General features: G+C 43.1%; 1 protein-coding gene across 1 annotated transcript in view; it reads right to left on the bottom strand.

Moving 5' to 3' along the window:
* The window catches only part of LOC144262242 (calpain-8-like), a 47,299-nt gene that overhangs the window by 13,982 nt on the left and 17,530 nt on the right, over nt 1–15,787 (bottom strand). The window contains exons 5-12 of the mRNA XM_077811926.1: nt 15,617–15,785; nt 11,339–11,422; nt 10,467–10,552; nt 8,872–8,946; nt 7,632–7,792; nt 6,370–6,530; nt 2,958–2,969; nt 323–534 (exon numbers count right to left, since the gene is read on the bottom strand). Coding sequence (XP_077668052.1) covers nt 323–534; nt 2,958–2,969; nt 6,370–6,530; nt 7,632–7,792; nt 8,872–8,946; nt 10,467–10,552; nt 11,339–11,422; nt 15,617–15,785 — 960 coding nt within the window. The remainder of the gene's footprint in view (nt 1–322; nt 535–2,957; nt 2,970–6,369; nt 6,531–7,631; nt 7,793–8,871; nt 8,947–10,466; nt 10,553–11,338; nt 11,423–15,616; nt 15,786–15,787) is intronic.

Raw genomic sequence — 15,787 nt, 5'->3', positions numbered from 1 at the left:
CACCCTCACCTCCAACCCACTGTGGATCAGCTGTTCAGTGGCAGGCAGGAAGCCCTGGGGGAGGGGGCAGAGCAGAGACAGGGCATGCAACAGGGTGGGAAGAGGTGGGGTGAAGGCAGAAAGAGGGCGGGTGGAGCTCGAGCATCCCCAGAGAAATGAGAAAGTTGGCACCTGTGTGTGGATGTATTGACTGATACAAGTAGCCCATGAGTTGGGGGCCTTAAAGGTTCAACTCGCAAGTCTCCCATGTAGTGTGGATCCTTCCACCTTGCTCCTTGCATACCTCACCTTGAGCAGACAGAATTATGAAGAAGATACATACTGAGTTTTAGCCTGTTTCTCAGAGAAAACTCTAAGGCAGAACTCTCCATCTTTGAAAGGCTCGAATGTGGATGGCACAATGAGGTACTCTCCTGGGGGCAGTTTGAGACGGCTGGAGACTTCGCGCAGGTTAACATAGGTGTCAGACCGGGCTACTGGTCGGTGGGTTGTGAAGAAATCTCGGCTCAGATGGACATCTGTGTGATTTTTCAGCTGGCAAAAATAATATTCTATTAAAAAAAAATCAACTGGATAAAGTCACCAGAAAGCCTAATTTCCCTAGTTCTATTTCATTGTTTAAAAGCCATCCCCAGAACTTTATGCCAGTTGGAAGCAATATAACCTCTGAGTGCAGGCAAGGGAGACAAGCACGAATGTTCTGCCATATCAACATAAAAAACAAACCCAGAACAGGCTGAACAACAGAAAGGGGATGGTGCTTAACTCTATCAGGATCAAACTTATGTGTCTCTAATGTCTGTGAGACAATAGCAAATAGAACCATGTTAATGTGCACTCACAGCTTGACAAATTTGTTGTGAATAAGTTGTTCTGTTAATTTAGCACTTTCTTTTCATGAATTGTACATAAAAAGACTGATTTTTTACAAATTTTATTCAGCCTATGGAGTGTTTGCAAACTGTTCGCTTTGACTATTCATGGCATGTGATTGGTCACCTAAGCCACATAGTGCTGCCAGCCCTCCAGGATTGGCCTGGAGTCTCCAGGAGTTAAAGATTAATCTTTAAAGATTATGTCATGTGATGAAATCTCCAGGAATACATCCAATGAAGACTGGCAACCCGAAAGTCACATGCTGTTTCTGCTCTGCGATTGGAGGACTAAATTTTTTTAAACAGGAAAAGAGTGAATAGCTAACACGCTTGTTCTCATATCACTGTGGCATTCGTGAGCACAAAATATTCAAGAGGACAAAACCCTAGTCATGAGAGTGTTCATGTATAGCAATAAGGGACACACATATGAACAAGCCAAATGGCCATTCAGAATTCACGCAGATGTTTGTTAGCATTGCAGCTCTAGCACCCATGTACCATGGCTAACTCTCAGATTTCTTCAGTCACCTGTTTCACCAGCCTCACAGCCCTATCATCTATTCCTTGCTTCTGACAGTATCCATAATCCAAAACTGTGAATGGATGCAGGTTGTCCTTCAGCAACACTACAAACAGAATATTCTTTTTATTGGCTATGTTAGGTGAGCTATGAGCTGCTGCAATGGAAACTTCAAGCACCTTCTACCTCTAACAGTAGGCATAAGGATAACATGGCTTGAGGTTTTCAAAGCCAACGAGGGGATTTAGCCACACAACTCCCCTTCATTTCAGTGGGAAATGTGTGGCTAATCCCTTATCTGTTTTGAAAATCCAACTCAACAGTTCCATGGACTGATAATCTGGTTACACTCTACAGAGTTTAAGCAAATCAGCCACTCATAGCGGAACACAATTAAAAACAAGATCCCAGTGCGAAATACACCTTTAGAAATCTCATTCAACTTACCTTTACTCCATAAACTTTTCCTTCAAAATGTGTGACTCATCAAGGCAATGATACAAGAAACGTGGAGCATGTTTGACAGAGGGTGTGCCGACTGCTACACTGATTGTGTTTCTGGCTTGACTATAAAGCCAGGTCACAGGGTAAATGTGCTGAACTCATTTGTAAGGGTGATCAGGTGTAACTTCTTATATAAAAGTGGTATATTTAACAATAATAGCCCTAAACACTACAGCATCTCTGTTGTAAGCTATAGAATAATGTGGTGCCTTTTCTCTTTTTTTAAAGTAAGGATTGGGTTTTGGTATAATCAACTATTCAAACTATTTCTCCCCACCCATTCTGAAGCGAAACTACACGCAATGAAAAATTCAGAAATCAGATCCAGCATTTTTTCAATGTATAAGTTCCATTTCCCTTTGTGTCTGAAGCTGTAAACAGAGAGCAGATAATTGGTACATAGCTGCACATTATGTTATTGGGCAAGAACAAAGGGGATGAAAAAACCACAGCAAAATTGGCAGCACAGAATGCTACACTATAGTAATGAACATGACTCCATCTAGCTCTAAACACCCCTTTGTGGTCCTAGTTTTAGAAATGGAAAGCCTCTTTATCTTAACATTGACACTTGATTGAGGAGATAGAGTTGGGTAAATTGATGACATTGTGCCACTGCCCAGCAAAGATAGAGGGAGCCACAGAGTTTGATATTTCTTTAAATAATGTAAACTGGGTTTCCTCTAAGCAGGAAAGGAAAATACAGTATGGACCTTGTTCTGCCATAATCTTTACTAGACACACAGATCCAATTCTGATCTTAGTTATATTAAGATCAATGGCAGTCAATGGAGTCACTCCATATTTAGACTAGTGTAAATGAGATCAAAATCTGACTGGGATGAAACCTCATCCTACAGTTCCTTTAAAATGGCAATTCAGAAGTGCAGTGTTGGTCTTCAAATATCAATTTAGTGATTTAAAAAAAAACACCCCAGTCAAAGTTCTCCCGAAGGTTTGTAGTCAGTTTAGAAGGCACCATGCTTTAAGCAGCAGTTGTATTAAACAGGTGGTGGCCATCTGGAGGATGGAAGTCTCCAGTGGAATGTACGTACCTCTTCAGGGACCTGCAAAAGAGAAGTTAATAATGAAAAGAGGCTGCTTAGTATCTTCTGCAGTCAGTTGGGTGAAATGTTAACTAATGCCACATTTTATAGACTCAGGTAGTTTGTCTTTCATTCCTATTTACAACCATTTAATGCAATTCTAGTCCATGCACAAAGTTTCCACTTGTGCTAGCACTGTTCCAAAGGTAAATTAATTTCAAGATTTGGCCAAATGTTCTGTTTTTACTCAGAGGCAATGAGAGCTTAGTTCAAAATTGTTTTGAAAATTTATGAGAACAGGCATAAAATCTATTTGCCTGCCATTACCATAATACTGATGAAAAATGTAATGATGATATCTGTTTTGACTTGCAATTAAAATATTTGCCAGAAGGCAAATAGTTTTGCAAAGCAGTTTTAATCTGTGTAATTTAGCCCTTGATAAGTTAATAAAATAGCTAAAAAGCACTGCTGCAATTTGCACTTATGAATATAGGACATGATTTTCAAAAGCATCCAAGTGATGTGAGAGCACAAATTTCAATGGGACTTGTGCTCTCAAGTCACATAAGTGCTTTTGAAAAATTCACCCATAGCCTCTTAGCCCTGGTCTACACTAGGACTTTAGGTCGAATTTAGCAGTGTTAAATCGATGTAAACCTGCACCCGTCCACATGATGAAGCCCTTTATTTTGACTTAAAGGGCTCTTAAAATCAATTTCCTTAATCCACCCCTGACAAGTGGATTAGCGCTTAAATTGGCCTTGCCGGGTCGAATTTGGGGTACTGTGGACGCAATTCGATGGTATTGGCCTCCGGGAGCTATCCCAGAGTGCTCCATTGTGACTGCTCTGGACAGCACTCTCAACTCAGATGCACGATTGTTTGCCGTTGCTCTGATGGAGGGAGGGGCGACTGACGACATGGCTTACAGGGTTGGCTTACAGGGAGTTAAAATCAACAAAGGGGGTGGCTTTACATCAAGGAGTATTTCAGGCAGGACTTCACAGAGGGTTCCAATAAGAAATGGTGCACCTAAGTTATTGTTCTTATTGGAACAAGGAGGTTAGTCTGGCCTCTGATTGATACATGGCTAGATTTACCTCGCTGCACCTTCTCTGTGAGTGACTGCAGTGTGACCTAGAGGAATGAGTCCCCTAGACAGGGAGGGGCGGGGTTGCAAATGAGTACAAAACAAATCTGGTCTATTTCTTGTTTTGATACACTCCATCTATCTTTTCCGTCTTTGGCTGGCAGCAAACGGTGCAGAAGGACTGCATGCCATCCACATCTCATGGCTGCTCGGCAGAAGATGATGCAATAGGACTGCTAGCAATCCGTATCACCTGCCTGCTCACCATAAGATGGTTCAATAGGACTGACTGCAAGAGTAAAGAGAATGACCTGATCAAGTCACTCCAAATTTAGTCCCTGTGCCCATGTCTGCCCAGGCGCTCCTGATCAACCTCACAGAGGCAACCAGGAGCACCTCAGACATGACGATGACTGCTACCAGTCCTATTACACCATCTGCTGCCACAAGGCAATGGGTTGCTGCTGCTGTGTAGCAATGTAGTACTGCATCTGCCAGCACCCAGGAGACATACAGTGACAGTGAGCTGAGCGGGCTCCATGCTTGCCATGGTATGGCATCTGCACAGGTAACTCAGGCAAAAAGGTGTGAAACAATTGTCTGCCCTTGCTTTCACGGACGGAGGGAGGGCCTGACGACATGTACCCAGAACCACCCGTGACAATGTTTTAGCCCCATCAGGCATTGGGATCTCAACCCAGAATTCCAATGGGCAGCGGAGACTGCGGGAACTGTGGGATAGCCACCCACAGTGCAACACTCCGGAAGTCGACGCTTGCCTCAGTACTGTGGAAGCACTCCGCCGAGATAATGCACTTAGAGCATTTTCTGTGGGGAGACACACACTCGAATATATAAAACCGATTTCTAAAAATCCGACTTCTATAAATTCGACCTAATTTCGTAGTGTAGACATACCCTTATAGAATGTCTTTTATGTCTAGTTTAGATAGGAGTGCATTGGTTGGAGGCTCATACCATATAAGAGTATAAGCCTGTGCACTCAGTTGTAAGAGTTATTACTACTGTAATTGTCTTTCAGTTAGCTTCAGTGACATGACTTATATAAGATTCTACCAGGCAGGTAAGCTTCAGTATGCCCATTCTCTTTTCTTGTTATGCACATCTGCTCAGCATTTTCCTGACTAGAGTAGGTCTTCCTTGGCCATAGTCTCAGCTGAAATTATATTCATCCATAGGCGAAAGCACCAGTGGTAGCTTGTATCATGGATGAGCGTCCAGGTTAGAGGATTTAGCAGCCCTTCCTTTCAAGGTAGAGTTCATTTGTTAAGAGTTACTAGATCTACCCTAACAAGTAGAAGATTATTAAGTGGGCAGGTGAGTGAGATCTCCCAAGACAGAAATACACTAAGGCAGAAAGATTGTGTTTTGGTCTGTCTATGGTGATAGATAAGTAGAGAGAGCCATTCTTTAATGTGCAAATTCTAGAATGCAAATGGATTGGGTTGCCTGGTATTAAACAGATGGCATGGGAAACACAGAGCTAGCTGTGTGCACAGACATGTTAGCACCAGGGAAAACCCTTGCCAATTTTGTACCAGTGCCACATTTTCAGCCCTGAAGAAAAGCTATCCCACATGTGCAGGAGATAAGGGAACCAAAATGTACAAGCTACTTTAGCAAAAGTTAGTCATTCCCATTAAAGACCTTTGCCTATGGGAGTCTATGCTACACTTCATGATCTCATATCTGCAGAAAAGCAATGAATTATGATATCAGTTGGAATTTCAGATTTTTTGTTTTGTTTCCATGGCATCACAGAAGTTAGAGACAGAAAAGTCCTACTCCCATCTCCGGCCTCTGCAGAATTGTTCCCTACAGTATATTATCCAACTGTTTACACAGACAGTGGTGACGCAAGTGTTATATAAAACCAGAAACCAACAGAACAATACTATGGTAGGTAGTGAAGCTAACACAATCTGCATATTCAAAGAAAAATAATTCAAGCGAACAGCAGGAACTAGTGATGGGCCTAAAACTGAACCATTTATCTGGAATCTCCTTCCATTATGAACCAGCACTGTTTAGGCTTTGCAAGAGAAAAGACCTGAATGAGACTGTTGATAAATTAGCCACCTCCACTTTTGAAGCGCTCTGTTAGAAACTGAATGGTACAAACCCTGAACCATTTATCTGAACACTCCCATGCGACGGGGGTCAGATCGAATGAGAGAAGGATTTGAACCATCTCGCAAAACCAAAACCTGACCGAGGTGATGCTGAAAAGTCAAAAGCCTCCCTGAGCGTTGCCGATCTCGAGGAGAGCACAGCATTGAGTAACCCCTTAAAAGGGACTTACTATACCTGATAGAGAGAATAGCCAATACTGAGTAGACCTTCCCCCATCTTCTTCTGTCTCCTGCGGTTCTTCTGCATAAGGCCCACCAGCACAGTGCTTCCTTCATCATCATCATCATCGGGCTCATCCAGCTTGATTTTAAACTGAGGATTGGTCCAGTATGTCACTAAAAAAATCCCAAGGGAAAATGAAAGGAAAGAGCATTTGCTTTCACTGCCACTGAGGTCATTCTCATGAGACGTACAGAAACAGCACTTTGGAAAGACCTTCTTTGGGGTTCAGTCAAACCTTTCCATTACATTATATGGTTCCATGTTTTTCCAGCTGTGCTGTATATTTATTTAAGCAATAACAAATTACAAAGACATCTCCTGGGGAGTAATGACTAGCTGGGAGGAGCCAATGCCATAAACACCAAGTAGTCATTTAGTCCCAGGAAATGTCCTCTGCTGAGACTTGTTGTTGTTATATGGCCAAATCCCAGAGGGCCTCTCTTCAGGTTTGACCTGAAAATGCAAGGCCAAATTACGATACTCTGTGTCTTTTAGTGTTGAATTGTGACTGTATTGTGGCTTCCACAATCCACTGGTGATTAGTCCAGTCAGAAGCCTGAGTAATACAGGCAGGGAAAGTGCATAAAGAAAAGATACTGTGCAGTAAATTAACTGCTCAAGTGAGGAAAGAAACCCTGATGAGAAAATGTGTCTGAATCAGGTTTTGATTTAGACCACATAGGTTTGGGTTAATATCAACACGTGTAGAAAATAGGTAAAAAACCCTAGAGAAGGAACTTCAGATCCAAACCCTTCTGGCTCTTAACTCCTTTCTAAGCTTCTGGTTCCAAATTAGAGAAAAGGAGACTTGACCTATTTTCTGAATCAGGCACTGATGCAGCCCAAGATGGCAGAAATCTCATGAAAATGACTGATCTCAGATTCCCAGCCAGTCCTGATAATGGAAATCTCCAAATACCAGCTGATCTCATGAAATTTCTGCCACTTTTGGCTGAAATCTCATGAGAGCACTTGCAAGTTTTCAACTTCAAACCCAAACAGACAGTCCTGATTCAGCCTTGAGCCTAGACCCCGGACTAAACCAGTCCAGATCTTTGCTTCACCTCTTTGATCCAACTATAAAAACACCAGAACACACACCCCCATGAAACAACCCACACTGCTGCTTCAACAGTGATACAACATGGAACCTGTGTTGGAAGAAATTGTATCTATTTCTTCACCACACAAACAAGTTTCACCTGGGTCTTTACCTGGATAGTTCTGGCAGCCACCAGCGGTAGAACCCCGTCTCCACTGACCATTGAATAAGGTCAGGCCCCATTTATGAACCTTGTCATTCGTCAGGGTGTCAGGAGTCAAGTTGCAGATTTCAAGCCGTGTAAACTGTCTTTGAAAATCTGAGAATGCCATCCTGACAAAGAACACAAAGAGACCATGGTGAATTCATGAACTTGGAACATGGCCAGACCCACTGTGAACTGATCCCTTTTCTAATGGGGCAGAAAATAGCAGAACCACAGGAGAATTCCCTGAAATTCAGTCTAATTGAACTTTGGAACTAAAATTGGCTTCTAGGAACCCCAACCACCCCTTTAAGGCAACAGTTCTCAATGGCTAATATTCATTAAGGGCTCAACTGTGCCACCTTTGCTCATGCTGAATCATACTTTAGTACCCAAATAATTTCACTGAAATCAGTGCAGCTATGTGGGGAATGAGCCATACATCCAGATAGTCCCAGAAATTTAAAAAAAAAATAAATTGGTTATCCTTCCATTGTTGATGTTTCTTACCCCCCTCTGATAGCTCAGCCTGGGTAACATTCACCTTATTATTACATTAGAAGATAATCAGGTCATGTTGCCAGCTACCCAGGAAAGCAGGACACACTGCCAACAGATATTCAAGCACTCATGGGGACTGACACCATTCCTTGCACTCAGAATGATTCTGATTTCACTTCCACTGGCATAAATCAGGCATAACTCCATCACTGTCAGTGGAATAAACACTGAATAAATCCACAGCAAAGAAAATCTGAATCAGATCCGTCCCTGATTCTCCACTGTCTTGCACCTTGTGTAGCTATTTACATTTGCACAAAGAGGACAACTGCCATTCTAATTGAGGGTAGAGTTCTACAAAGATCAATTCAATATTAATCCATGTAACCAAATACTGGGCTGGATTTTCCACTCACTCCCGGTAAATAGATGCTACTTAGAACTTCCTCACTACTATTTAGCCAAATCCAAGCCACAAAATATTGAGCATCTGAGCTACATCCTTGCCACTTCATCATGCTATAGAAACCCTAATATACAGGTCATATTTGAATGGGAAGGGAGATAACCAACAGGCTCTCTCACACATCCTGGCTGTGTTATTAACCCTTTGGATAGTGGTATTTTCCTCAACCACCATCCAAAGCAATGCTGTACATCTCCATGTACAGTTTCCTAAGGATTAATCCCACTAAATGATTCTTACCAAAACTCTCCATCATCTGCTTGCTTATCCAGAGCCTGTTTTTGTTTGGGATCAATATAATTCCATTCTGGAGCACTGCAGGCAAAACACAAGAGGCAATAAGTATAGTAGTTACATTTTACTTTATAAAAATGTCAGGAAGTTGGAATCTTTCTATACTTACAGAAGATAAAAGTACATATTTCCTTCAATGACTGGATTCTTTACTCATTCCAAGGACTGTGCAAAATGCAAATTAACTCTATATACAGTTGGAAATTTAGACAAGCTGGTCAAAGAATCAGGCTTTACATTTAACTGTATTTGTGGCAAATGAACCCCACATTTAATCATAACTACAAGATGCAAGTATGCACAGATATCACTAGGACTATCAGGAAATGTTCTCTCAGTGTGAGATCTATTCTAATGTCTAAGTCTCCCAAGCAGAGTGGTGAAACCTCCATTATTTGGGACATTATAAAACAAGAATGGAGAAAGAGCACTAGAAAAATATACTACAGGGAGCAATCCTGCACTGGTCACAGGGAAGGACTAGGTATCCAATGCTTCTATTCCATCTCTATCATACTATTGTAGAGTAGGCCAGGTTCTCATCTGATCCCATGAAAATCTGGAGTAACTCCATTGATTTCAGTGGAGATGATCCACAGTAAAACAGGTGTGACTGAGATCAGAATATGGCCCTGTTAGTTTATATGAAGCAGACTACTTTTAGGGTGAGCAAACCAGGTCCAATACAAATAAGATTCACCCTAAAGCTTTGCTCAAGTTGCACACAAACTCAATGCTATAATTTCCAGCCAGCCGGGATGAGAAGCAGATATATCAAAATCCTGCATGAGAAATGTTCATGCTATTTTCAACCTGACCAAACCCAAGAAAAATCTTAGAAACATTGTGACCATACTTCTCATGAGATACCAAGCCCACCTTCCAGCTCAGAGCAGTTCAGATGGGTATTCAAATGTTTGGGTGCTTAGCTGAACACAGAGCCTTTTGAGCTTCTCCAGCCGCAGTGAAACATTGCTCTTTCTTAGGCCTTGCAGTCCCATCGATGGAGTTGCACAGCAATTTGGCCCTATTGTGTTTTCTAGCCATGGAAATTGACTGAATACTACACTGGTATTTCACCAGCATCAGTAGGATACAGGCATGAGGAGAGTCACCTTGCAAAATGACATGGGTCTGACTTCCTTGGTCCTGTTCACAGCAAGAACTACAGACTACTCTCCACAAATAGAGAGCCCTGCCTAGGGTGACCAGACAGCAAATGTGAAAAATCGGGAGGGGGTGGGGGTAATAGGAGCCTATATAAGAAAAAGACCCAAAAATCGGAACTGTCCCTATAAAATTGGGACATCTGGTCACCCTAGTCCTGTCTGGGGGGAGGAGGTAAATCCCATTATGAGAACAGATCAATAGCCAGCACTGCTAATTTATGAATAATGCTTTACTTCTGACAAAGATCAATTGATTTAACACCTTTTCCAAATGTGCTGTGTGGCTTATTAACTGCAGATATTATCAATTTAATTTTTAAAAGATATTGGAACACAGTGAGGAGAGGGATGGCACAGAATATAATAACCTACTTATCACTCCAGGCTCCGGTCCACTCCACTTCACCCCAGGGATTTCTAATCCTGACGAGCTTCTCTGGGCGCCCACGGTAGTTTACCTGTAGGATCCATAGCAAGCAGAGTCTGAGCATTATGTTAATTTACTCATTATCCTGTAGTATGCGCTTTTACAGCTAGAGGGAAAAAAAAACCACAATTTGCACTCTAGTGGGATGTCAAGAGAAAAAACCCACCAAACATCTCCCACCCCCATCATCATTTTACTCTCCCCTTCACCACCAACCCAGCACTACAAAAATAGCATTACTTACAGGCCTAATGGTGAGTCATACAATATATGGGTAACATGCAAGGATGAGCATCAGCTGCAGCACAGCACAAGATCTGCATTCTCCACAGCATGTGACATTTCAGAAGATTGTACCAATTATGCTGCTGCACTAAGTTATTTAGCAGAATCTCCTCTATAATCACGGTAGCTTGTGATATGTAGGGAAAGCTTGTGAAACGTAAGGTTTAAGTGAGTTTATAATATAGTCAGTTAGTACAATGCAGGTCGCAGGCTATGCTAATTTGCTGAGGAAAACTGGTTTGAATAAGGTATCTGAGAGGTTATCACCAAGGGGAGAGATTTCAAGCTAAAGAATTATTACAGTCAATCTCTGTCTCTGTGGCTGTGAAGATATTAGCAACATTTTCATATGGGGTCAAATGTAGAGAGCCATCAGCAAGTTGTCAAAGGCCGTGTAGTATCACAAACCCAAAATTATGTTGTTTGTTAGACTGGTAAATCATTCTGTGTGATGGCAAGTTTCATCAACACTGTATAGGTCAGGTTTACGCATAGGAAACCTAATAGGTTTAGCCATTATGTATGAGCTTACCTCTTCTGCTCCCGTGAGAGAGTAAGCATGTCCCTTTACCAATTTCTTACTTGTGATAGCTTCAGTTTCAGCTGCACTGGTGATCTAGGGCAATAAAAATACTGTTATATATTGCGCGCGCACACAGTTTTAAAGACCAGATTAATACAGTTGCAGATATCTAAATGGTATTCTAAAAAAATTCAACAATACAAACTGTGTTAAACAGAAATGGACCCTAACCCTGGAGCTCTGCTTTGTAGCTCCAGAACCCCAGTTCCAAACACATCTGTGACTTGGGATGAGGGGGAGCTGCAATATGAATCCAAATTTTCTCAATTTCAAAGATTCAGGTCCAGTCCATTATAGAGAAAAGTTTCAGTTACAAACTTTTATTTGAACTCAGATCCAGAGCTCAGCTCGGTTGGTCAGAATCCAGTAAGTCAATAATAAACTCAGCCTCTGGTGAATATAAAGGGCTCAGTATGCCAAGATTCAGATATACAACACTGACCTTTTTACTGTGCAACTTTAAAAAAAAAACATTGAGGGACAAGAGGAAGAAACGAATTTGAAAGATGTGGGCTTCTTTTAACCTATCTAATGTTTTCTATAACTGCTGAGACTGCCTATTACAGATGTCGGTGATTTATAGGATTGAGAAATGGAGCCAACTCCAGGTTGTGTGTGAGGAAAAGGGTGAGTGTGGGTCTCAAATGACTGACCTAGAGTACCTCATAATAAAGCATACTTGAAAGGCACCATAGAGCGAATGTAAGATATTCTCAAAGAGTTTGAGTCTGTCACCTTCTCCCCATTTGGGTGTCTGGGGCTGTAGGCAGGCAGCATTTGAATCCGAACAGTAGTTAGAATTGCATTTTAGAAGCTGGATGAACCAGGCAAATTAGTCGTTTCTTTTCCAGTGTCAAAGGAATGTGGTCAGAGAGGAAATATCGTGAAGGAGTCTGAGCTGACATGCTGTCACTAAGTAAATCAGACTTGGGGCAGATTGCCACAACTCATGCCTCATGAGTACATGGACTCATGCCATCACCGGTACATGTGATTGGAATAACAGAGACCTGGTGGGATAACTCACATGACTGGAGTACTGTCATGGACGGATATAAACTGTTCAGGAAGGACAGGCAGGGCAGAAAAGGTGGGGGAGTTGCACTGTATGTAAGGGAGCAGTATGACTGCTCAGAGCTCAAGCATGAAACTGCAGAAAAACCTGAGTGTCTCTGGATTAAGTTTAGAAGTTGAGCAACAAGGGTGATGTCATGGTGGGAGTCTGCTATAGACCACCGGACCAGGGGGATGAGGTGGACGAGGCTTTCTTCTGGCAACTCACGGAAGTTACTAGATCGCAGGCCCTGGTTCTCATGGGAGACTTCAATCACCCTGATATCTGCTGGGAGAGCAATACAGCGGTGCACAGACAACCCCGGAACTTTTTGGAAAGGGTAGGGGACAATTTCCTGGTGCAAGTGCTGGAGGAACCAACTAGGGGGAGAGCTCTTCTTGACCTGCTGCTCACAAACTGGGAAGAATTAGTAGGGGAAGCTAAAGTGGATGGGAACCTGGGAGGCAGTGACCATGAGATGGTCGAGTTCAGGATCCTGACACAAGGAAGAAAGGAGAGCAGCAGAATACGGACCCTGAACTTCAGAAAAGCAGACTTTGACTCCCTCCGGGAACTGATGGGCAGGATCCCCTGGGAGAACAACATGAGGGGGAAAGGAGTCCAGGAGAGCTGGCTGTATTTTAAAGAATCCTTATTGAGGTTACAGGGACAAACCATCCCGATGTGTAGAAAGAACAGTAAATATGGCAGGCGACCAACTTGGCTTAACAGTGAAATCCTTGCTGATCTTGAACACAAAAAAGCTTACAAGAAGTGGAAGATTGGACAAATGACCAGGGAAGAGTATAAAAATATTGCTCGGGGATGCAGGAGTGAAATCAGGAAGGCCAAATCACACCTGGAGTTGCAGCTAGCAAGAGATGTTAAGAGTAACAAGAAGGGTTTCTTCAGGTATGTTAGCAACAAGAAGAAAGTCAAGGAAAGTGTGGGCCCCTTACTGAATGATGGAGGCAACCTAGTGACAAAGGATGTGGAAAAAGCTAATGTACTCAATGCTTTTTTTGCCTCTGTCTTCATGAACAAGGTCAGCTCCCAGACTGCTGCATTGGGCAGCACAGCATGGGGAGGAGGTGACCAGCTCTCTGTGGAGAAAGAAGTGGTTCGGGACTATTTAGAAAAGCTGGACAAGCACAAGTCCCTGGGGCTGGATGCGCTGCATCCAAGAGTGCTAAAGGAGTTGGCGGATGTGATTGCAGAGCCATTGGCCATTATCTTTGAAAACTCATGGCAGTCCAGGGAAGTCCCGGATGACTGGAAAAAGGCTAATGTAGTGCCCATCTTTAAAAAAGGGAAGAAGGAGGATCCTGGGAACTACAGGCCAGTCAGCCTCACCTCAGTCCCTGGAAAAATCATGGAGCAGGTCCTCAAGGAATCAATTCTGAAGTACTTAGAGGAGAGGAAAGTGATCAGGAACAGTCAGCATGGATTCACCAAGGGCAAGTCATGCCTGACTAATCTAATTGCCTTCTAGGACAAGATAACTGGCTCTGTGGATGAGGGGAAAGCAGTGGACGTGTTGTTCCTTGACTTTAGCAAAGCTTTTGACACTGTCTCCCACAGTATTCTTGCCAGCAAGTTAAAGAAGTATGGGCTAGATGAATGGACTATAAGGTGGATAGAAAGTTGGCTAGATTGTCGGGCTCAACGGGTAGTGATCAATGGCTCCATGTCTAGTTGGCAGCCGGTATCAAGTGGAGTGCCCCACGGGTCAGTCCTTGGGCCAGTTTTGTTCAATATCTTCATAAATGATCTGGAGGATGGTGTGGAGTGCACCCTCAGCAAGTTTGCAGATGACACTAAACTGGGAGGAGAGGTAGATATGCTGGAGGGTAGGGATAGGATACAGAGGGCCCTGGACAAATTGGAGGATTGGGCCAAAAGAAATCTGATGAGGTTCAACAAGGACAAGTGCAGAGTCCTGCACTTAGGACAGAAGAATCCCATGCACCGCTACAGACTAGGGACCGAATGGCTCGGCAGCAATTCTGCAGAAAAGGACCTAAGGGTTACAGTGGACGAGAAGCTGGATATTAATCAACAGTGTGCCCTTGTTGCCAAGAAGGCCAATGGCATTTTGGTAGGGGCATTGCCAGCAGATCGAGGGACGTGATCGTTCCCCTCTATTCGACATTGGTGAGGCCTCATCTGGAGTACTGTGTCCAGTTTTGGGCCCCACACTACAAGAAGGATGTGGAAAAATTGGAAAGAGTCCAGCGGAGGGCAACAAAAATGATTAGGGGACTGGAACACATGACTTATGAGGAGAGGCTGAGGGAACTGGGATTGTTTAGTCTGCGGAAGAGAAGAATGAGGGGGGATTTGATAGCTGCTGTCAACTACCTGAAAGGGGGTTCCAAAGAGGATGGATCTAGACTGTTCTCAGTGGTAGCTGATGACAGAACAAGGAGTAATGGTCTCAAGTTGCAGTGGGGGAGGTTTAGGTTGGATATTAGGAAAAACTTTTTCACTAGGAGGGTGGTGAAACACTGGAATGCGTTACCTAGGGAGGTGGTGGAATCTCCTTCCTTAGAAGTGTTTAAGGTCAGGCTTGACAAAGCCCTGGCTGGGATGATTAGTTGGGCATTGGTCCTGCTTTGAGCAGGGGGTTGGACTAGATGACCTCCTGAGGTCCCTTCCAACCCTGATATTCTATGATTCTATGTGAGGCCGTGTCAGACATCAGGGCTGAAGAGATAGTCAGGGAGTCACATTAACCTAACATTTAAGAAGTTTGTGCTGATAATAGCACTTTATACATCTTTAGCTCTTTTAATCCAAGGATCTCAATAGCCCCAAATTAATAAAACCTCTCACAATTCCTGTGAGATAGGCATGGCAGTGCTAACCTATTTTACAGATGAGTAAAATGAAATGGTAATGAGAGGAAAGTCAGAAATAGAACACAGAAATATGATTCCTAGTTCCCAGCTCTAATTATTAGGCTCTTTCCTGAGCAGGGAGACACGATGGGTGGTTGCCCATTCAAGACCTGAACCAAAGCCCACTGAAATCAGTTGAAAGTCTCCACTGACTTCAGTGGGCATTGAAAAAGGCCCTTCCATAGTAACAATGCCTGCTGCTGACCTGAGCTTTTCCTGCTACACAGATCAGAGTTCTGATGGTGAAAGAATAAAATACTGATGGTATCTCACATCAATGGAGCAGCCAACCAATGACCCAGTTTGAAGGGCCTTCTGGATGATCTGATATAGGTTTGGTGGGGCCTTCCTCAGATCGTAAGACTCAGCGATGCCTCCCGTGAAATCCTCAAACCCTTCTATACTGGAGCCTCCTGTGAGAGCCTCATATGATCCATTCAATCT

This window comes from Eretmochelys imbricata, chromosome 3 (genome assembly GCF_965152235.1).
Source record: "Eretmochelys imbricata isolate rEreImb1 chromosome 3, rEreImb1.hap1, whole genome shotgun sequence".
Taxonomy (NCBI): Eukaryota; Metazoa; Chordata; order Testudines; family Cheloniidae; genus Eretmochelys; species Eretmochelys imbricata.
This window is presented reverse-complemented; position numbering and strand designations above follow the sequence as displayed.